The sequence below is a fragment of the Leopardus geoffroyi genome, chromosome D3 (genome assembly GCF_018350155.1).
Source record: "Leopardus geoffroyi isolate Oge1 chromosome D3, O.geoffroyi_Oge1_pat1.0, whole genome shotgun sequence".
NCBI lineage: Eukaryota > Metazoa > Chordata > Mammalia > Carnivora > Felidae > Leopardus > Leopardus geoffroyi.
This window is the reverse complement of record NC_059339.1, coordinates 82,906,234-82,929,048: the sequence shown is the minus strand read 5'-3', so window position 1 is coordinate 82,929,048 and position 22,815 is coordinate 82,906,234. Positions and strand designations below refer to the sequence as shown.

The window sequence follows — 22,815 nt, the reverse complement described above, 5'->3', positions numbered from 1 at the left end:
ATGACCTGAGCTGAAATCAAGAGTTGGATGTTTCCCTGAGCCACCCCGGGCCCTCAAATGTCATACTTCTGGAATGCATTGGAAATTAAGCAACTATCAGCTTAAAATAGACTGCTATAACACTGGTGTATGTGAAACACATGGTAACCAAAACCAAACCTATAAAAGAACCTAATAAAACAAAAAACTACAACAGGGGTGCCTGGATGGCTCAGGCAGTTGAGCGTCCAACTATGGCTCAGGTCACGATCTCGTGGTTCGTGAGTTCGAGCCCCATGTCGGGCTTCCTGCTGTCAGCGCAAGCCCACTTAGTGCCTCTGTCCCCATCTCTCTCTGCCCCTCACTTGTTCATGTTCTCTCTCTCAAAATAACTAAACATTAAAAAAAAAGATTCTCTTTATCCCTCTCTGCCCCTCTCCCCACTCTCTCAAATAAATAAATAGATAGAAAATAAAATAAAAATGGGTAGAAAACTTGAATAATTTTTTCAAATGACGACTTACAGACAGCCAGCAGGCACACTAAAAGATGCTTAACATTACTAATCACCAGGAAAATGACATTCAAAACCATAATAAAATGACCTCACACCTGTCAGATTGGCAACTGTCAAAAAAAAAAATTGTTGGTAAGGATGTAGAGAAAAACAAACAAACTTTATACACTGCGAGTGGGAGTGCAAACTGGTGCAGCCATTACGGAAAACAGTCTGGAGGTTCCTCAAAAAGCTAAAACCACCGTAAGATTGAGCAAATCCCCTTCTGGGTCTTTATCCGAAGGAAATGAAAACACCAATTCAAAGAGACACATGTTTTGAGGAACCTCCATATTGTAAGTGTTCTCTCGCACAGGAAAAAAAAAATACACACACACACACACAATGGAATGTTCAGCCATAAAAAGAATTACATCCTAAATGGAAACAGACTCGGTGGGAACAAAATGTTGGTTATGAGTGGGAAGTGACAGGGAGGTGGACAAAATAGGTGAATGAGACTAAGTGGTATAACCCTTCAGTTAGAAATTAAGGCATGGAAATGTACAGGGGATGCAGTCAATAATTTTGTAATAACTCTACGGTGATATACAGTAACTACATTTATCATGGGGTTCACTTCATAGAAACGTATCAAATCACTATAATGTACACTTTAATAGGCCACTGTAGGTCAAGTATACTTCAATTAAAAAAAAAAAAAAAGAATCTGGTTGTGAATGGCTCTTAATTGAATCAGTAGGTGAGGACAGTCCCCCTGAGAAGGTAACACTGAGTCTGGACATAAAGGGGAGTGTGAGCCCAGCAGGTGAAGGGATTCAGGAAGAATTTCTCAGTAACAGGGTGCCATGTTTGAAATGGATGGAAAGGCAGCTGTGCATCTCTTCCTACAGGCTGAGTGAAGGCTTAGCCTGATACCTTCAAGAGGCAAGCAGGTGTCAGAACATGTCTTGCTTTGTGGGCCATGAGAACCATTTGGGTTTTATGTAGGTACATTTGATGCTTCTGGAATGTTTCAGGCAAAGAAATAATTTATGTTTAAAAAAGTGAAATGATAGGAAAAATACAGGGGTACTAGTGCAGTCTGGTGATCAAAGGCGGATGTCATTGCAAGTGACATCTAAGCTAAGATCTAAGGGATGAGAAAATTCAACTTGTCATTTTGTCTGGATCTATGTGCTGTAGAATAAGAGATATATGCAGATGCTCAGTAATAGGCGGCTAGAATTTGAACTTGTACTTATGAACCCACTCTATTATTTATAGTCACAAAGAATAAATGAAGATTTATATGTGATAAAATCCCAGCATGTGATTGAGGTAAATTAGCTATCAACTCTACCATTTTTAACTAAAATTTGAACTGAATTTTAACAACAAATGCAGTATCGTTGAAATGTCTGCTGCAATATTTTCTCTGTCTTTAGACAGATTTGGAAAATCATATATTCGGATTTATTTTTTCTTGAGCCCTTATAGATCTTGGGATTACTACACTGAAAATAGAATTTAAATATTTTAAATGTGTGCCATATCTACTTTTATAGAAAAAAATAGGCTGGATTTGGGGAAAAAATGCCTTAAAATCATATCTAAGGAAATGGGAAAATCTGGGTCCAATGGAGATACTACTTACGGATAAAGACAAAACTAAATCAAACATTCTTTTCCACTAATGAGTACATTAAAATCATCCATGGTCTAATTCAACAGGAGGGTATGGAACACCCTCTACATGTCATATCAGCATTTTATGAGTTGCTACATATATAATGATCAAATAATGCTCAGCCCCTGCCTCTAAAAGCAGGCATCTACTCGAGGAGATAGACAAACTAATGAAACAGGTGAGTCAGCCTTGCAGGATGCTCTCGTATAAACAAGGTGCTATGGGGTATGCAGGAACAGTACCCAAAGTCGACTCCGATGCAAAAAAAGGAGAATGGTGTTCCAGGCAGAAAGAGCAAGTCATTTAAGAGTAGGTAAGGCAAATCACGAGGAGTCTAAGAGCAGCTCCGCCATTTGGCTGAAGGTTGAACTGGGAGGGAGCAGTAAGGTCACAGAGTCTGTGATTTTTGTCTGTAGACAATTGGGAGCCATGGACATTTTATTTTATGCTGGGCTGTGTCACAGTCACATTTGCTTTGCAAAACATTACTCTGCCTGGGATGTTGACAGATTGGCATCTGGTAGAGACTGGAATGACTGCCATAATCCAGAAGGGCGACGATGGGCCCTGGGCAAAATCAGGTGCAACATCAAGGCAGAGAATAGCATAGATTCAAGGATCAATAAAGTAAAATTCATATTTGGGGATACTGATTGGCTGTGGGGCATGGAAAAGAAAGAAAAGTAAAGGATGACTGATTCCCCTCAAAAAAAAAAAACATGGAAGTAGGGACTAAATTGGGAGGAGAGGTAGGGATATAGGAAAACTGTTCAGGATTTAATAATTCTGTTCGATTTCTAATGCCAGCAGTCTGTTAGAATAATGAATGTGCCCACCTAGAGTTCTGCAAATCACCTGCACAAAAGAGACATTGTTTTCCATGTCTCAAGAAAGGGAAAAATTTCATTATAACTCAAACCAAACTTCCCATTACTTCCCCAAAAGTATCACAGAGGCCTCTCCATTAAGTGTGCAAGTTGAGTCTCAAGATAGCGATAAAACTGACCTAAGTAAAGTGAATATTGTGTGTACAAAGACAACTGGTATACTATACATTTTGGTGATAATGCAGTATCATCTCAAATTTATCATACACAATTCTCGATGCGTTCTCTCAAGGATGGAATTGGAAGATCCTGTAAATTAGACACTCAGAGGTAACCAAAGAAGCGATAAAGCTGCTGTGTAAAGCAGATCAAAGATTCCGCTAGCTCTAATTTGGCAGTACGTGGGCTGTGATACCCACAGATGTGTAGGCATTTCCCAGAGACACACAAGTCTTTCACATGGGAAAACACACAGGGAAACATACCTTATAAAGGACATTCAGAAGCCAGATCCCTGTGTCTGAGTCCTGGCTCTGACACCTTATAACTTTGTGCATGTCTCCTCCAATTTACAGTTTTCTCATATAAAAAAGTGGGTATACGACTGCTTACTAACACCTGCCTAGGAAATGCGTGTTACGAGAATTAAATCGGACCATGTTTGTAAAGCACATAACTAATGGCTAGCTCTTAGTATGAGCTTATTAAATGCAATTCATTTTTTACTATGCTTGCTTTTTTTTGAAAGGGGAACCATGTGCCATCGTAAATTGGCTACTTCAGTCCTTTATTATCAATAGGACTGCTGCATCAAGTACTTTTGATCATTATAGATTATGATGGGGCTCAGTCTTTTACATAGTGCTATCATATTGTTCTCCGCATTTTTTTTTTAGTTAGGTAATATTGTCACTTACAAAACTGGGAATATATTTTCCTGTTGAACAAAATCATGAGTGGTCAGAATCACAGGGGAGCAAGTACACTTCAGCACTTCGTACATCAGGAAGGAAAAGTGAAAAGACGCATGACAGCTGAATGTGAAGCTGCCCATCCTGGGCACACTGGAAGAACTTGAACTTGAATTCCATGTGGTAAGCAGTGTTTTCTACAAATGTCTTATTGCACTTGAGCTGGGCCAGTCTAACAAATCCCAATTGTGGCTGAAGAGCAAAGAGCCAGAGGGGGTGTTATAGGACTTCAATTACTTGGACCTAATGGTCCAAATAGGGAAAAACAAAACTGAATATAGTAAGTTCAGTGACAGTTTTAACGTGCAGGAAAATGCACAAGCTAACAAAGTAACTGTGCAGACTAATGAAGAAACTGGCTATAACAATCTTTGGATAGATGTGCAATAATACTGAAACCCTATTTTATTTTTTTTTGTTTATTTTGGAAGAGTGAGCGAGCACACACAAGCAGGAAAGGAGCAGAGAAAGGGAGAGACAGAATTCTAAGCGGGCTCTGCTCTGTCAGCACAGAGCCTGACGTGGGGCTCGGTCTCACGACCACCGTGAAATCATGACCTGAGCTGAAATCAAGTTGGATGCTTACCCAACTGAGACACCCACGTGCCCCAAATCCATATTTAAAACAACTGAAATTCTTTCTGTCTGCTCACTTCTCAAAATCCACTGAAGTAGTAAGTTAGTGTCATTCATAAAATTTTTTTTGAAGTGCTTTCAGCCTGGTTGAAAAATAAGCACATATGTCAACAATTAGGAGTTTATGATCAAAATGTGTAACAATTTTGGGGCAAAATATTTAGACATTAGAATACTAAAGGATCTTGCCATATATTGGTGAAATGTTTCTACTGGCAAAATAACTGCATCTCGTTGATAACTTTCTCATGAACTTTGAATATGACCATAATCTCTCTCATTCAAGTTGTATTCAGTGGAAGTAAAGGAAGCTTCAGGCTCTAACTGTGGGATCATGTCTTTCATTCAGAGAATTCCCATGCAAATAAGTCAGAAAGGGTGAGAACAAAGTGGGGATGGGAGAAGACTCGGGAAAGATTTCACCCATGAAATTAAAAGGGCACAGAGGTGAAGTCAACACAGCCAACTTCAGACAATATGACTTTCCAATTTTAAGAAAGGACTACATATGAATATTAAAAAAAATATATTTTCAAGGTGCAATTCCTTTGTAGATTAATCCAAAAATCAGTGACTGAGAATAAGGAGACCTAGAATCTTATGCCATAATCGCCATTGTTATATGAACTCCTGAAATCCTTGAACCTCATTGTACCTCACTCTCCCCCTCTGCAAAATGCAGGGGTTTGGGTTGGAATGGATTTCTGTGATGCCCTCCTGTAGGAGCATCCTGGAGCCTTCAGGGCATCCCTTTCTCTCATCTTATAAGTAGCTTTAATTTAAAACCTCACTGGACCACAACATCCCTAAACTGACCTAGATTCTCAAGTTCTTCCCTATTTCCACCCTTTTACCTTTCTTGTTTTCTTGCAATATTTATTCAGAAGCCTAAAAAGGTTGAACTATAAATCCTGGTATCGAGTGTCTAGGAATATGACTCATCTTACTTCTTGAGGTGGAAAGAATGTGTTACTTGTGCACTAGAAGCCATGATCCGTGTGAGGCTGTCCCATCCACACCACCCTCACCCCAAATAGTCACATTGACTTTGGTACATACTGTGTGAAAACCTAGAGTCTACGATTGAGGTGACAGAACCAAAAGAACATGCAAAGTCCCGATTATCTGCTTCTAAAGACTCAGGAAATAAGGCACAAAGAGACTCAGTACTGAACAGAAATACCAGTTTTTGGACTTGCTGATTACTGAGCCAAGTCCTTACCAAGACAAGAAAGCCAATGGTTTCAAAACGAATTTCAGTACAATAGGCTCTGTTTTGACTTTTGTTTTTACAGACTTGGAGAAACTTTAGAAAAAAAAAAAAACAGTAAAATATAAGACATAAACACCTTATCCTGAGAACAGGTATTCCTAATCTGGTATCTATTAAAGGAAAATGTTTAACAAAAAAGTTAACTAAAGTTTGAAGAAATCAACAAAAACCTATAAACTTACCCTAAGATATACGTATACACATACAAATACTCACATATATTATATGCAAAAATGAAGTCTAATAATACTCAATTTCACTTACCAGTGACAGCTAGGTAATGATTCTTAACTAATTAGAACCAAGCAACCTAAATTGCAAGGAATCCCTAAGTCCAAGGTAAAAGTATGTTCTAACAATGAAGCAGGCTTCATTAGACAGCCTTAAAAAAAGATAATTGACTGCTGGGTATGATTAAATTCTAGGAAATCCAATTTTATCTTATTCTTTTGAAGTCCGATGTAATCTAAACGGTGTGTGATAAACTAGCCAAGTTAAGTTCAAGAAGAGTCATCCACATACCATTTACCTTTGCAATGGTTCCATCTTTTTCAAAACTGAGGCTAGTCCTTTCAATTCTCATCAGGCTTTAACTGGGAATTGCCATGTCTAATGATTCTCTGAGACTTTCTGCCACCTGTGTGAAGTTATTTGGTTAGCTGAAGTTACCGAAAACGTACTTTACATTTGTGTGAGATCATTGACAGTGTGTTACTAACTAGGTCTTAGCTTGGTTCATGGGTTGGGAACTTGCTTCACCAATAACACTTAAAAGTTACTGAATGTCCACTATGTGGTAGGCACATGACTGTCTCGTTTAAGGTTGACAATAACCTTATGAGTCTAGTTCTACTATTTTCCCCTCATAGATTAAGAAGCCAGCTTTAGAAGAATTAATGTTCCTCTGGTGAAAAACCAGTGTATGTTGGGAGCAGTAATAAACACTAGGTTTACCTAACTCCATAAATCTTGTTTTTAAAGATTACACAATGATGACTCACATTGCCAAGTTCTGCTTTTATAAAAATATATTATAAATGGGTTCACAAATTATATCAGACCCATTTACCTTAGAAAACACACAGCACGGTCTCAAATGCAATCGTAAATGCTCATTGTCCTTGCTGTGGAAAGTTACACTGTGAAAGAGAGTGTAGCTAAGGAATAAACCCATTACCCAATGCCCATGTTGGCTAGCTCCCAATTTTTAAAAGCGTGCTGCATAATCTCTTACAAAACTGTAATTCTAATACAAGTTGTAAATCTTATTTAACCATGTAATGAAATAATCCAGGAGAGTACAATTAAATATGTTAATTCTTAGGAAAACTGTAACTTTTGCACTGCTGGAATTACAATCTCTTTAACTTCGTGAATAATTATAAAATATTCCTTACATCTTTTCTAAAAAGAGGGGGCGTATAAAGCCATAATTTCTGAAGTAATCATCTTATCACAACAACATAGAGAAGATTCTGGTCTAATAGATGACTCTGTAGGGTACTGTAAAACAATATGGTAAATTTGAAAAAAAAAATCAATTTTAAACAGTCCTGTATCTTCACTGCGATTTTAAAAAAGAGATTGGTATTTTTTTTTTTCTGAGCTGTGTTTTAAATATACCATTGGAAAGCGTGGCCAAAGGAACATGGGTTGCTCACTGAACAAAACACAATAGAGGGGAACATTTGTGTATGTTCTCAAAAAGGTACCCAAGGCCAAAGGAAAGGGAAGGGTCACGGTCCATGCAGGGTTGGTGTGACTGCTCTCGCAGAGAAAGCACTGGAAACTACCCACCCAGTAACGTCAAGACACAGGCGAGGATGGCAATCAGGGCTCCGGTGCTGAGGCCGGCAGGTAGGACGTAGGCCTCCGCGTTGCAGGTCTGGGCTACCCCGTCGGCATCACAGTCACAGACGCGGATGGTGAGGGTGTTCGTGCTGCTGAGGGAAGGCGAACCACTGTCCACGATGAAGATGGGCAGGTAGTACACAGACTGCTCCTGTCTCCGGAAGCCGTTTCTCCTGGTGAGAATGGAAGCCGTGTTGTCTAGGATAAAGAAAGCAAACGTGTAACCCCAGATTTCTGGCAGACTCAGTCCTGCCAAACTGTATCCATTTAAGGGGGAGGGTGGGAGGAGGGGCGAAATAGGTGAGGGGGTTTAAGCGGTACAAACTTCTGGAAGAAACACACGCACACGCACACACACACGATGTATGTGAGTTAAGTCCTTCTGTTTGGTATCTTTAGACGGGGCACTATATATTACCCAATACTGGTTCATTCTAGTACAGTTTAATACATTTACCTCATGCTGTGGAGTTATGACCCAAGGAAACAGTAACAAAGTAAAACTGAATATGGAAATTTTTATTCATCACTTACTAACTGCAGCTTTGTGAAAATCCCATGTAGTCTACCCTCTTACTTCTCTTACGTTTCGAACCACACACTTACAAAGAGGATGATGCAAATGAACAGGGTATCTTTGCAGAATCATGAGATGGCCCAAAAATCTCCACCTGTCTCAAACCCAATATAGAAACAATTAAAATAAGTCGATCCGGCTTTATCTAAGTATAGCTATCAGAGAGAAATGACACTGTAGTTTTTAAAAATCCATATTGGTATATATCGTGACCCAGGCCCCATGTGTATAAACATTGTGTCAGTGATAAAATGGGTCATTTGTGTTTAATTTATATTCAATATTCTATTTCATCTAAACGTTTAAAGTAATTATGAAACTTTTAACAGTGGTCAATAAGTCTGTATCACATAAATGTGATTTCTAGATCAGAAATATTTTTTCTTATCTGCTAGCGGTTTACCCAACTAACTTGTCTTCATTAACTAATTAGAGAATGTATGTGGTCCTTTAAACTTACAGCAATTAACACATAAAGGAAAATAGGATGCTAGTTTCATCGAGTGTACTTTAATATTGTATCTCCTTTCCAAGCTATCCAAAAGACATTTATCCAATGTTATCATAAAAGAATTAACAATGCTCTAATGAAAGAGCAAGCTGAAATCTATTCTATCCAAATGGCACCAAACAGCAAGCTCACAGGAGACCAAAGGAGTCATATAACCTGCAGTTACAAATATGGCAAGAGCAACTGTTTGGTTTTTGGATTCCATCCGGTAAGTTTTTATGTAAACGAATCTTGTTTTAAAACGTGAATTTGAGGCGTTCATTAAAAATCCACACATGCGGCTGAAGGATATTGTTTTCGGTATGTCTCTCTATACACTTAATAGTAACGCAACGTCTATTTCTTGGCCTCTCAACCACTCAGATACATGTACTCATGATGTGATACACAAAGTTGTTTCAGAGCTGCTGAACGTTAATCTAACATGCCTGGCATCAGAGAGCACACTTGTGCACGCACACACACACGACGAATCAAGGAGCACGTGCAAAAAATGCCCACTACGTGAGAAGGGAGGCCTGTGCTCAGGAAAGATATCATAAGATGTGTGATGTTCTCTATGCAGCTCCTATGATGGAAGCCAATATAAGAACTAATCTCCTAATTCTTACATGGTTCATGCTGGACGCTCTGGACTTGACTTAGGGAAGTCTTTCAAGTGTGCGTTTACTGTCCAAAAATCATGGCACTGCATGATGATGACACATGGGGGAAATACTCTTTTCTTGGAAAGGTCATAAATTCCCCTCTCTGCATTTGTGCTGGGTGAATCCAAGTGCTAAGAACTGTCCCTTGCAAATATGAGTAAGTCGGAGAGTTTGGGATTACCCACACAGAGAACGTTCTTCCTTTTATGTTACAGAAGGGACAAGATAGTGTTCTCATTTAAGCAGAGGATGGAATCAGGAAAGATATTTTAAGATTGAAGTTTTGAGGTCAAACTTGGATTTTCTGCGCTAAACAGGACGGAGGCTTTAGGCAAAAAGCACTTATAATGCCTACCTTCTAAGTCATTTTAGATGAGCCACTGTTTGACTAGCAAATTGTTTCTACGTTTTGTTTTTTTTTTGTTGTTTTGTTCCTGAAGCCTGATTCACATATTCAAGCTGAAAGAAATACATCTTCTGTATTAGTGGGGGAATACTCTTCTCGATATATCCATTACAAATACCCTTCTGTTAAAATAAATACCTTGAATGAAATCACCTGTGAATAAATTCAAAATTAGACAACAGAATGGTCTTCTGCTTCCCTTAAAAGTTCTTATAATTGTCTATATGTTGTGTATATGTCTATAATTATATATATATGTATATATATAAAATTGTCTATATAAGTTGTTATATATAATTATATATGCCTGTAAGTCTGTATATATTTATAAAATATAAATATTGTATATATATTTATTTATTTAAGCAAAATCAGAATATACTTACAGGCCTCTGTAAATATGTTTCTATAATGACACTTAGGGAACTGGTAAAAGTGTTCACCTCTGACGCAAAGAAATAAGATTGAGGATGACAGGAAATTCTTTTTATATTTCCTTGCATGAAGAATATATCTTTTAATTATCTGCATGGATTACTTTTATGTAAAAATAAAGGAATAACTGATGTTGCTATTGAAGGTATTAGGTCAAAATTGATTTATGTTGAAATCAGATTGGAAATACCAATTATTTTCCTAACGTCTCAGTTATGCCTATATAGGATAGCCTTATTGATACATTTAGCTGGCCCCTCAAATGTCTAGGAGTAAAGAGAAAGGTGGACCTGCCTTTTCCCTTATTTGGATTTTGGCCTGAAGTGATTTAAGTAGCAGCTGCTTCTTAATGACAGCAAATCCACAGATAAAAATTACTTAAAAAAAAAATTTAAGGACAACGAGCCCCTTAAGAGTTTATTTGAGAGAGAGAGAGAGAGAGACAGCATGAGCGGGGAAAGGGCAGAGAGAGAGAGAATCCCAAGCAGGCCCTGTGCTATTGGGGCTCAAACTCACAAAATTGTGAGATCGTGATCCGAGTCGAATTCAAGAGTTGGATGCTTAACTGGCTGAGCCACCCAGGCACTCCACTCACTGCCCTTTAATTAATGTCCTTGTATGTGTCAGTATATGTGTATGTATATGTATTCCACAATCAGGATTCCTGAGCAAGAAAAAGTAGTTGTTTAGAGAGTTTGTACCTGCTGCCTCCACTGGTGACCATAATAATCCCTTACCTTTGTTATCTTTCAATGAAAAGTTGTGGTTATTTGTTGCATCAGTCGTTAAGCTGAAATAAAACTGGTGTCCATTGGATGGCTCATCTTTATCAACGGCACTGATCTTCTGGATAACCTAGGGATGGAGAAGTAAAACATGAAAATATGTTGTTGTGCTCGGCTTTGTTTTCTGTGACAGAGAAGAGCAATTTTATACCTTATAATAAACACCATCCTTCTGGAAGGAAGGAGCAGATAGACTAATATGAACTCAATCTAAAAAGGGCTCTGAAAAACAAGCCGTGTCCTTTTCAAACGCTGAGTTTGAATTTACTTTTGTGAACCTGAGACATAAGCTGCACCAACTGATGACACCATCCCCGTAAACATTACAAAACACTGAACAAAATGGATGAGTAGAACAAACCAGACCGAGATTAAACTACACTTAATTCTTTGAAGTTCAAGGTACTTACGCCCTGCTGTGTAAAGTGGGGAACAGCTCAATCAAGCTTAATATGCTAGACTTCGTAAAGGAGTCAAAGCCCTCCACCATTTACCATGGCTTTTACAATGTTTATCTTTCTTCCTGAGAAATTTCATCATCCCAATTAAACCAGAATTTTAGCGTTCCTTCAATGTTAGTTTATGCTACACATCAAAGTGTTAGTTTTGCTGAGACATGCTGACCATATTTTATCTTAAAGCTGACAGAATTTCAAGGGCAACTGCTGCTGCATATTTTAAAAGAAATCACAAGCTAGGAGGCTGGTGTTCTGAAAGCTCTCACCTGCCCTGGCTGGGCATTTTCACACACGGTGGTTTCATAGTCCATAGCAAATTCAGGGGCATTGTCATTGATGTCGAGTATAGTAATGGCCACATAGCCTCTTCCAACTTGAGACGGATTCTCTAATAAAGAGGAAAATGTCTTATCATTTACTCAGAGTAAAGCTGTTATTCCATTGCCATTTAACTCAAGAAACTCCTATTAAAAATAATTAGAATCAATAAAAAGGGTTTGCCTCTCTAAAGCATGACCCTAGTAAGAAAATGACCAAACTTTGAAAGAAATCTAGAAACTTAACACTGTAGACTTCAAAGAGAGCAACAGAAAATTCGCTCCAAGCATCATATATACGTACAGTATATGCATTTTTTTTAGTCCTTGATAAGAAAATCATTGAAAGAATGAGCAATAAACCATGAATTTCAATGTTCTTTGAAGCTAGAGCTCAGGTATGTAAGACTGCACGTATATAATGTACACCTATGTATGTACATAATATGCATAACATAGAAGTGTGCATTATTATGTCGATGTCTTTCTATCAGGGACTCAAATGAGTTCGACATCAATATGCAAATCTGAGTGTCTTGGCTAGAGATCAACCTACCACTTTCTGGAAGAAACTGGCCCAACTCTGTATCAGCATAAATGTAGCTTATGAAATACGACTACAAAGCAACAAGAAATCCTCTGAAGGTAACTCAGGCCCATTATTTTATAGTCCTCTCTTTTCATTAACTTTCTGAGCATTAGAAAATAAAGTTAATGAATATAAATTTATTTCACAGCTGGAAATTAAGGATTTTCAAAGTTTTGCTTAACTTGAATAAGCACGTAATATGACTCAAGTAGAAATGATAACCTCGTGACAACCCACTCTCCACTCTAAGTGTCCCCCATCCCAACTGAATTCTAAACCTTGCAACTTACGGCTCTCCATTGCAAGAACTGTGATATTATGAACAGCATTTGTCTCTCGATCCAAAGATTTGGCGGTTGTAATAACTCCACTGTTGGCATCGATATTGAAATATCTCTCCAAGTCTGTGTTTCTGTCAATTGAATACCTAATGCAACATTAAAAAAGAAGAAAAACACTTCAATATTTGTGTTTGATTACAATTTGCTAAATTTATTTCATTAATTACATGGCCACTCATCAAATCCTGCTGACACCACAATCTGTCATATTAGTACAAATACATGCTTAGCTTAAAACTTCACCAAAGTTATACTTGGTTCATCAGTTCTTGTCAGTAACCTTTTTGATTTTCTGTCAGTAAAAAATAAACACCCTAGTGTAGTTCTCTTCACAGCAGATTTGATATTATAAGCTTCAAATTTATTTTATTATTATGTTAGTTCCCCCAAATCACTTACAATAGACTTAGTAGCCCCTGCCATGGTTATAGGTCCCTCTAAAATGAAATATACACAGACACCCTGACCATTCACATACACCTTTTGTCTTGACAACTCCAGCCAGATCTCAACCCCCCAAACTTAAAAAAAAATCCCTCAGGATCTTGACCAGGATTCCATAGAGAAGTGTCAAGGTAGAACCCCTAAAATTACATGAATATTTTGGTGTCTAGGAGCATTTTCTCAAAATATCTGCTATCCAAATATGAGTGAAAAATGTTCTACCTGCGTTCTTAATCCATTTTGCTGTTATTTGTTCTGTATATAAAATTCACCCACCTCCCGTTAATGACTGTCTTTAAATGCCACCCCCCAGTCGTTCTAGTTGAGTAAAGGGATTTCATTTAAAAACAGACAGACAAAACCAACAGATAAACGCATACCCAATTTAAGAAAGTATTCTATGTTTCCATAGTTCTCCAACACTATTATTAAATAGAATCATCTACTTCCAGTCTGATGTATCACAAAATGCTAGACACATAGCAAGGAAAGAGGAGGCATCAAAAAATATTAGAAAATTAACCGCAGACCAACAAATATTGTCTTTGTCCAGCAATAGTAGGTGTTTGGGTATTGAGAATGTTAGGAACTTATTTTCTGATGATTTCTATTTTCTTGATGGCATATGAAACAAGATTATCAGCTGAGAGAGCAAAGGGGTGAAGGTACTTTGAGAAGAGTAGTCATTTTTTTAGAAGAGACAGAAATATAAAATATAAATACACACACAGAGACCAGGGGATGTATAACAGAAGAGCTAAGCATTGTGGATTGATACTTTGAGATTTATGTTCATCAATTTAATATGAAACCAGTCATTCTATGTGTCTGTCTTGCTCTGTTGTCATAAAGGCACATAAAGAGCATAGGGTTATTTTAACTGGTCACGGACAATGGACGGGGTGAGGGGAGTATGGACAACAGGGGCATGTACATAAGAGTGATAATAAGGAAGGCCCATGATCTATAAGTTGGTAAGGAAGAACTAAGGAAATAAGAGAAGACAGACTGATTTGACAAGATTCTGATTGCACCAATAGATTGTAAATCTCTTTCAGGATGTGGAATTTCTAAAGTGGAAAGTAGTGGACAAAGATTAAGATCCTTGAGGTAGATTTTCAACAGTAGCGTATATACGAGAGCTGACAAGTCACAAGTATGTTCGTGAGAATCTAGGACTAAATCAAGGCAGAAAAACAGATCACTGGAGGTAAGAAGACCAAGCAACTGAAATAGGCACAAGGCATGAGTAGGCATTTTTCCAAAGCAGATATCCAGATTGCTAACAGACCCGTGAAAAGATGCTCAACATCACTCGTCATCAGGGAAACACAAATCAAAACCACCATGAGACACCACCTCACACCTGTCAGAATAGCTAAAATTAACAGCTCAGGAAACAACAGGCAAGATGTGGAGACTGGGGAACCCACTTACACTATTGACGGAAATGCAAACTGATGCAGCCACACTGGAAAACAGTAAGGAGGTTCCTCAAAGAGTTAAAAAGCACAACTACGCTACAGTCCAGCAACTGCACTACTAGGTATTTACCCAAGGGATACAAAATCACTGATTCAAAGGGGCACATGAACCCCGACGTTTCCAGCAACATCGTCAACAATAGCCAAATTATGGGAAGAGTCCAAAGATCCATTGACTGATGAATAGATAAAGAAGATATTGTGTGCCTGTGTGTGTTTGTGCTTCACCTTCCTCTTCATGACTGCCCTTTACTTAAAATCTGAAAACTCTCCTGCAGGTCCTCTTATGTTCTTTATATAAAACTCTTTTCCTTTGCAAATTTATACAGTCCCATGACTTAAATAACTTGTGTATTTTTGATTACTCCAAAATTCACATAAAATCCTCGTGGCCCACTAGACTCATATATTGAATTGCCTGCTTAATGTCACCACATGGATAGACAACATGAACGGAGATGTAACATGTCCCAACTGATGTTGTAACTGCTACAGTCTCCCAAGCCCCTACTTCCCCTACTCTTTCTCCTCCGAGTAAATGACACCACCAGTCACTTGAATGTTCAATCAAAAAATCTAGAACTGGTCAGTGACTTGTTTTTCTCACTTACTCTTGCGTCCAGTTTCTCAGCAACTTCCAAGTACAAGCAGTTCCAATGGCCATACACTGTAGCCTAGATTCTGCATTATTTTACTCTTTATCAACGTATTAGGAGAAAACTAACAAATTGCTCTCCGAGGCTAAGGCGGAGGGAGTCGGAGCAGATGTGGGGAAAGAATGAGCTGTTGGCTTGAGATTGAAGGTCTTGGCAAGGACACAGAGGACACGGGTTGTCCAGAACACTCCGGGTGGTGGTCATACTTCTTCATCACAAGGACTTGCGATCACTGAGGATTAAAGGGGTTCCTTATTTTCAGGGGCGCCTGGGTGGCTCAGTAGGTTGAGCATCCGACTTCGGCTCAGGTGATGATCTCACAGTTTGTGGGTTCGAGCCCCGCATCAGGCTCTGTGCTGACAGCGTGGAGCCTGGAGCTGCTTCGGATTCTGTGCCTCCTTCTCTCTCTGCCCCTCCCCTGCTCATGCTCTGTCTCTGTCTCTCAAAAATAAATAAATGTTAATTTTTTTAAAGGGGTTCCTTATTTTCAACCAGTCCTTCCAGGCATACAAAAACCTAGATTTTATATAGCAGACATTCACTACGATATAAAGTTACCTAAGAAAAGCAGTCCCTCAATCAAGAGAAGTAATGATTACATGGGCATTTTTTAAGTGAGAGGTGCCAGATGTCTCTCAGGAGGATTGACTGAGCCAAAAGAAAAGGAAGAGCCTAAAGAAGTTCAGAGGAGCACCTTGTACAGGTCTGGACCCATGGGCCAAGGCCCTGAGATGTTCGATGGCCCGAGTCAATCAGAGGCTGAACAGAAAGGAAGGGGATAGGTTGTTTCTCTAATCACAAATGGAAGTGAATGTCAGTGCATCTCCTCATGCTGTTAGTGGTGTTTGGACTCACGATGATCCCTCTACTCTCTGCAAGTGACAGCCTAAGAAAACTTGGCCTCTTTCAATGCATGTGGGAGGAACCAATGAAAGAGATCACTTCTATGATTTGCCGCATTTAAGCTTGTGCTCTATCCATTTATTAGGCAGGCAGCTTGAAACCTCAATGTCCAGCCTCAGTCCTTTTCTTGAGAGCTGTGAACTGCTCCAGACACCTGCAATGTCTTGAACTCAAATTCAGTAGATTTAAAGCAGATCCAGCGGCCTTTCCCCAAAACTATCAGTTCTTCGTAACTTTCCCGTTTTCGGAACGAGCTGAGTATTTAAAGCAGAGTTGATGTTTTTCTCTGAAGCCTCAACTGTGAAGGGTCATGTGTAACAAAGACTTCTACTTACATGTCTAATATTCATTTACCCTTCATTCTTATTAATAGAACCTTGCTTTTGTTAGAGGCAGCCATGTGTTCAGCTGAACAACTGGGATTACTAGTCTTCCATGCTGATGCGGTGTCAATCTCCTTATATTAACATTTTAGCAAATGAGATGAAGAAAGTTGAGTCGAGCATGACTGAAAAACCCCTACAGACGATAGGAAAGAGCTGATAATTCAGCTTGCATTTGATGTCCGCCCCTTCCCCTCCATCTCACCTGGGACACGCACACAATGGAAGAGGTCCAAAAACCATTTTGTAAATAGGAGGTGATGAGTGCTTGGCATGAGAAGCCAAGGCCCTTGATGACATTATACTGCCAAATTGTCAGTCCTTGGGTGCATAGCTCCAGACTTCTCATTAGTAAGTCATTAGTGTTAAGCTTTGTTGCAACTAGCCAAGCACAATTTCGAACAAGGGCAAGCAGGTACTATTATGGTGGTATTTCAGTATTAGATACTAACATCTCACAGTTGGTTGTTGATGGAGACAAGATTCAGAACCGTGTCATCTGAGCCACCTGTCCATTATGTACCACATCACCCATAAACGAGCTTTTAGTCCCTGTCACTTACAACTCTACAATTCAGCTTCTTTTCACCTTTTCCCAATGCTCTCTTATCTAAAACCCTAAGCCAGTCAAACTGATGTTAACGGATTAATTAAAAGGCCATGTGTCTCTCCATTTCTGATGTCTTTCCTCACGTTGGTCCTCCTGTACTCCGTGTTTCCGCCTTTCCAATTATTTTAGTCCTATGATTCCTTGAAGACAGTCCTCTAGCACTAAAGCAGCAAGGCTTTCCAATTACATAAAAGAGAAAGAATTTTTTTTTCCCCCCAGTCAGGGCCTCTCTAAGGCGCCAGATGTGGACCAAGCACAGAGGAGCTGTCTTGACTTCTGCTCTAACTCATCTCCATTTTCCTGGCTTTGGACGCATGGGACCTAATTGCCATCCTGGAGAATTGCATTCCTGCCTCAAATCAGAGACCCCCAGGCCTCAGAGGTTTGGGGCTTTGCTTGTGGAGAAGAGCAAATCAGAAAATGTGGTTCATTTATTTGGGAGGAAAAGGAAGGCTCATGGGACAGGGTCCTGCCATACATCATTTTGAAGAAAATGGGTAACGGTTTCAGAAAGAAAGCCCAAGAACAACATCAGAAAGCAGCAAGATTTAAACCTAAAAGCTAACGTGTTATGAATTTTTGCCAACCCAAGAGTGTTCTTCATTTCGACCCATGCCCCGCCCCCAGCATCAAGTTCCTATTAAATCACGCCAGTAATAATTTTGGAAAAGTCTTTAAAAAAATAATGTAGTATGATGTGATGTGACTGTGGGACCCCAGGATTCGAAGTCAGGACACCCTGGGATATTAGCGCCAAGCTTGACCTGACTGCCTGGAGGGACTACCAGTAATTTAATCCCTCAGCCCAAATTTATTAGTAAGTGAGTTGAAATAGAGATCTCCCAAATTTTGTAAGTGTCTGATCTGATCTTAGCAATTATCCTACATTATCACAGAGAGTCACTGCATATTTTTGTAACTCTAATTTCCCTAGGATCAAACAAAAAATTAGGGCACTCGGTACTGGGAAATCAAGGCTGTTCCTATAGTATATTGCCAAGAAAAAAAAAAAAAAAGAACAATTCATAGTCAAAGCGACATCTCTGAAGTTTAGTTCATTAAAGCCATTCTGTTGTAAAAATATAACACACACATATAATCCATAATGGGCCTTTCTTGGTTTGTATAAAGAATACAGGCTGTCACTAAAATCCCTTAATGTTTAATGTAGGGAACAGTTGGAGGACACATATTTGGATCTCTCTGTTCTCTAGATCTTACAACTTTTTTCAAAACAAATATTTTAAACTAAAAGCAAAAACCAAAGCAAAAACAATTCATAAGTTATGCTTTTTTAAGAAACCCTGCAGTAGTTAGGATCTGTGAACTTGGTGCTCCCCACCACAAATCACACACAAGGAAATAAAGGACACAGTTTATGGCCCCGACCCTGCCACTGTCCTCCTGTACTCATTTGGGCTCTCGAATCACTATTTATACTGTTCTGTTTCTTTCGCTGCAAAATGAGACAGTTTTACAAGATGGTTTATCATTTCCAGATTTAACATTTGCTTTTTTAAGTAAGATTTTGTGTACCACCTCTTTCCAGCTAGATAACAAGAGGGTTGGGAACTCATCTCATCATCTGTATACGCTCGGCGTTCTGTACATCTGCAATGAAAAGAATTCCTTAATAAACGCCTGTTATTACCACGGCTGCTGTTTGAGAAGCTATGGAGATCAATTGAAATGTTCTTCTCCAGCAGCATTCTTATCACCCAGCTACTGAGATGCATGTGAACACTCACAAAAAGGACGTGTGGGTGAGTGAGCTAGATTAACACAAATGTATCACCACTACTCCCCAAATGGCAAAAGATAATGTGATAAATATACACGAACAATTCTGAACACAGAAACAGCTGAGTCATTCGAGTTGAGATCTTCAGAAATGCATGTGTGGGTGGGTGCCTATGTGTGCCTGTGTATGTGTGTGCGTGCGTGCACGTGTGTGTACTGCTGTAAGGAGTGGGCAGCTTCTGATACAGACCTTGCTAAAATCCTGGAACCACATTTTCTAACTGTGTGACCGGGAGGCAGATGTATTATAACACAGGAATGATAATGCTTGCCTTACAGGACTTTAACGAGAAATTTCTTCAAAGTAAACTACTGAGTTCAGCACTTAGAGATGCTACTCTTTGTACTCTCACCCCTTGCTGATAACGGCAACTCGATTCTCCTTTGGAGATTTAAACCTTCCCAATCTCATGCAATCTTGATGGTACTCACAATCAAGATGCCCAGAACTTCCTGGGTAAGAGACGGGACACACGTCCTAAGACAGGCCAAAAAACTTTCCAAGAAACGTGAACCTTAAACAGAGGGCCACGAGAAAAGAACAGGGTTGGCACGGGTTCACCCCACTGCCCCATCTTCAAAAGACTATCTGCTCATTCTTGCTGGTCATATTTCTAGAAAAACCTTAGTCTTCTGTTTTCAGAGTACTGGCTATGCAATGTTTTCTTTAATTCTGTGAGCTACCCCCGATTATTTCAATAAATCCTTTTTTTCAGTTATCTATGGCCAATTTCTATTATTGCAACTAAACAATGCTAAGAGTACAGTTCAGTGTAAGTATAGCTCCTTAATCTTTCTTCTTCATGGATAGTTCCCTAAGACTCACACCGAAACCCATTATGGATTTAGTATTCTTCTATTCATCACACTTTTCAATAAGCATTTTAAATGTGGAAAATAATATAAGGGACAAATCAAGAGAAATGTAATCTTCAATAAATTCATTACCTGCAGTCTTCCAAAAGCTAACTCAGAACTCCAAGCAGAGTTCTAATTCTTGGGCAATATGATAAAAGATGGAAAATTTGATCACATATATTAGGAATTTCTACTTACATTTTGAAAATTATCTCTGGATATTAAATACACTAGTATAATAACACTTTTTTTTATCTTCACCATATGTGAACTTTTTTTTTCATTTTTAGTGATAGTTATATTCAATTGGGCAGCATTTTGAAATTGATTAAAGCTCATATTTTCCCGATGGAATAGATTTCTGCTACTTTGCACATGAACCACTATTTTTCCTCTATGTTACTGGCTAAGTTTCTTACAAAATAAGATACTACCAAATAATTTAGATTAAAATAATATGTACAAATATATGCATGTATACAGGCTACTTTAAAAAAAAAACCTGCACACTGAATTATTCAAACAACCCAAATGCGTTCATACTAGTCACACTACATAATGTAATATCTGATACTATTTTATCACCTTTTATCTGAGAACATAAAATACCAGGAATGCCAAAAGTGCCTGCAGGTAAGTAATATTACCTTAGAATCCTTGAACATAAGTCCAAATGTAGTTCTGTATTTAACTTGTTAGAAATGCTGAAAACAATCCCCATTAATTTATATGACCCCCCCCCCTTCACATCTAATCTTATTTGTGATATCATGTTTCAATCCATTGGCTATTTTTAGCATAGGGACTTCAGGCTGTTTGTGCTGCCTAGAGAAGTATTTCTGCTGATTTCATAAAACAGCACTGGACTCTTAAGATGTAACTAAATAAAACATAAACAGACTTTGCATAACGTTTTTGTGGTCTGTCCAAACTCTGCCCTCCCTCAAGGCCTTGCTCACACTATCACTCCTTCAAACGAAGTCTCCTGTCCAGTGAGCTCGGAGTGACTACAATGTATCTTATGATTTGCTCTGACACTTTCCCCCCTCATTTTGTTTAACGTTTATGGGATCTTATTTCTTCAACCGGATTGGAAGTTCCTGGAGGTCAGAGGAAATGTTTTATTCATCTTTGTTCTTCCTGTCAGTATTCTCCCCAGCACTGTGCACAAGGCAGGTTCTCAATAAATGTATACTGATGCAGTGCTTTGGTCTCCAAGTGCCGACATGAAGGGTGAAGAGTGTTCTAGGCTCTAGGCTGCTCTCATAGTGTCTCCCATCCCGTTGATGAGACACGCAGAAGCGAAGTTTCTAACATTGAGAAAGATGACCAAAATCAGAATGTGACCTGTCCTTCCAAATTCAACAGAGAAACCCTGATATTTGGCATTCTGGGACAAAATTTACATGAAACAGTAAGCAACTACATAAAACATAAAGAGCCAGGTATATGCCGGACCTCAATGATCTACTTTCGCTTTCAAAAAAGCCTCTTCATCTTCTTCCTTTTTCTTTTTTTTCTGGCTAAGTAATCTTAACTATCACCTAATTTGCATTTTGGGCTTCTAGTTTCTATATGGGAAGAGGAAAACAATGTATACATGACATGATGGGGGAGGTGCCCTATCTGAATGCTAGGCAAGCTACAAGGAAGATAGGACATTTCACGATGGTGTTCTATTCTGGCTAAGTACCGTGCTTAGAGTTCATTTAATCTTTCCACCTATTGCTACTATACTTCTAGATGGTCAAAATGCTTTATAGTGATGTAGATGCCCAGTCCTCTTTTAAAGAAAGGGCATATGCACAGAGAAGAGTTACTCATCGCTTTGGCTGGTGCCAGAGGTAGGTAAAAATAAAAAGTGCTGAGCAAGGAAGAGATCATATGAGACGAGGCTCTCAATTCTGTCTTTCTGGAGGAAAGTGAATGTGTTTCCTTCTAGAATTCTAGTCTCATACCCCACATATTGGTAAATATCCCAAATATAAGTAGCCTATGCTAGATTTTAGTATTATGCTACAAAACTGTCAATAAATTTAAATGCGAAGTATCCAGTTTCCCATCCTGTTTTACAATTCAAACACTATCGGCCTCATTTCAAGCAGTTACAATAAAACAAATAACTACTTTTCCACTCCTCTAAGAACCACACCATTTCTAAAGGTGTGAGCACAAGGTTCACAACTCCAAGACGCTTCGGGTTCTAACTCAATCTGGAAATTCACTTTTCCTAAGATCTCAGAAGACTGACATCTACCCAACGAGTGGCATTTGTTGAAGGAGGGCTTACACTTGGATAGGTACCTGAGCGCCCAATGCAAACACGTGTTCATGTCCATTAAACTATGTAATATTGTCTGTGTACTAGAACCTACGTGAATACCAAATAAACTTCACTACAGACTGCCAGTACAGTTGCCTGTAAAGTATGTCTCCTTTCATTGGCTTATTGACCTTGAAATAAAGATGGCAGGGAAACACAACAAACTGTAATAATAGCAATGTATCATGATAATGCTTTGTAATGCTTAAGTCACGATTCTCAGTTTGAAATCATTGGTTACTTTCCCTTTATTAATCTTCAAAGAATGGGAGAAGGCAGGGATAGGGTTTACTTTTCCTTTTTACTGGGTATATGGGAACTTAGGAGACTAAGTGCATCCCCTAGGTAACTCAGCAAATATCAGTGCTGAGAAGAGAACTAGTCTTCTAGAGAAGACTATCAGTGCACACCTATTCATCAAAGTAGAATCTGATAGGAGGAGCCTGGCCTTTCAAAGGTGGATATCACAAAGGAATATGAAAGACAGATCCAGAAAAAAAAAATCAGCTATGGATGTGAACTGACCTTATAAAAAATAGTGTAAAAAATGCTTCAAAAATACTAG

General features: G+C 38.8%; 1 protein-coding gene across 5 annotated transcripts in view; it reads right to left on the bottom strand.

Annotated features, from left to right (window-relative positions):
* The window catches only part of CDH7 (cadherin 7), a 123,462-nt gene that overhangs the window by 11,673 nt on the left and 88,974 nt on the right, over positions 1-22,815 (bottom strand). For all 5 annotated transcript variants that reach the window (XM_045456946.1, XM_045456943.1, XM_045456945.1 and 2 more), the window contains 4 exons: positions 12,739-12,875; positions 11,809-11,930; positions 11,037-11,154; positions 7,670-7,921 (listed from right to left, as the gene is read on the bottom strand). In XM_045456946.1, the coding sequence (XP_045312902.1) occupies positions 7,670-7,921; positions 11,037-11,154; positions 11,809-11,930; positions 12,739-12,875 (629 nt within the window). The remainder of the gene's footprint in view (positions 1-7,669; positions 7,922-11,036; positions 11,155-11,808; positions 11,931-12,738; positions 12,876-22,815) is intronic.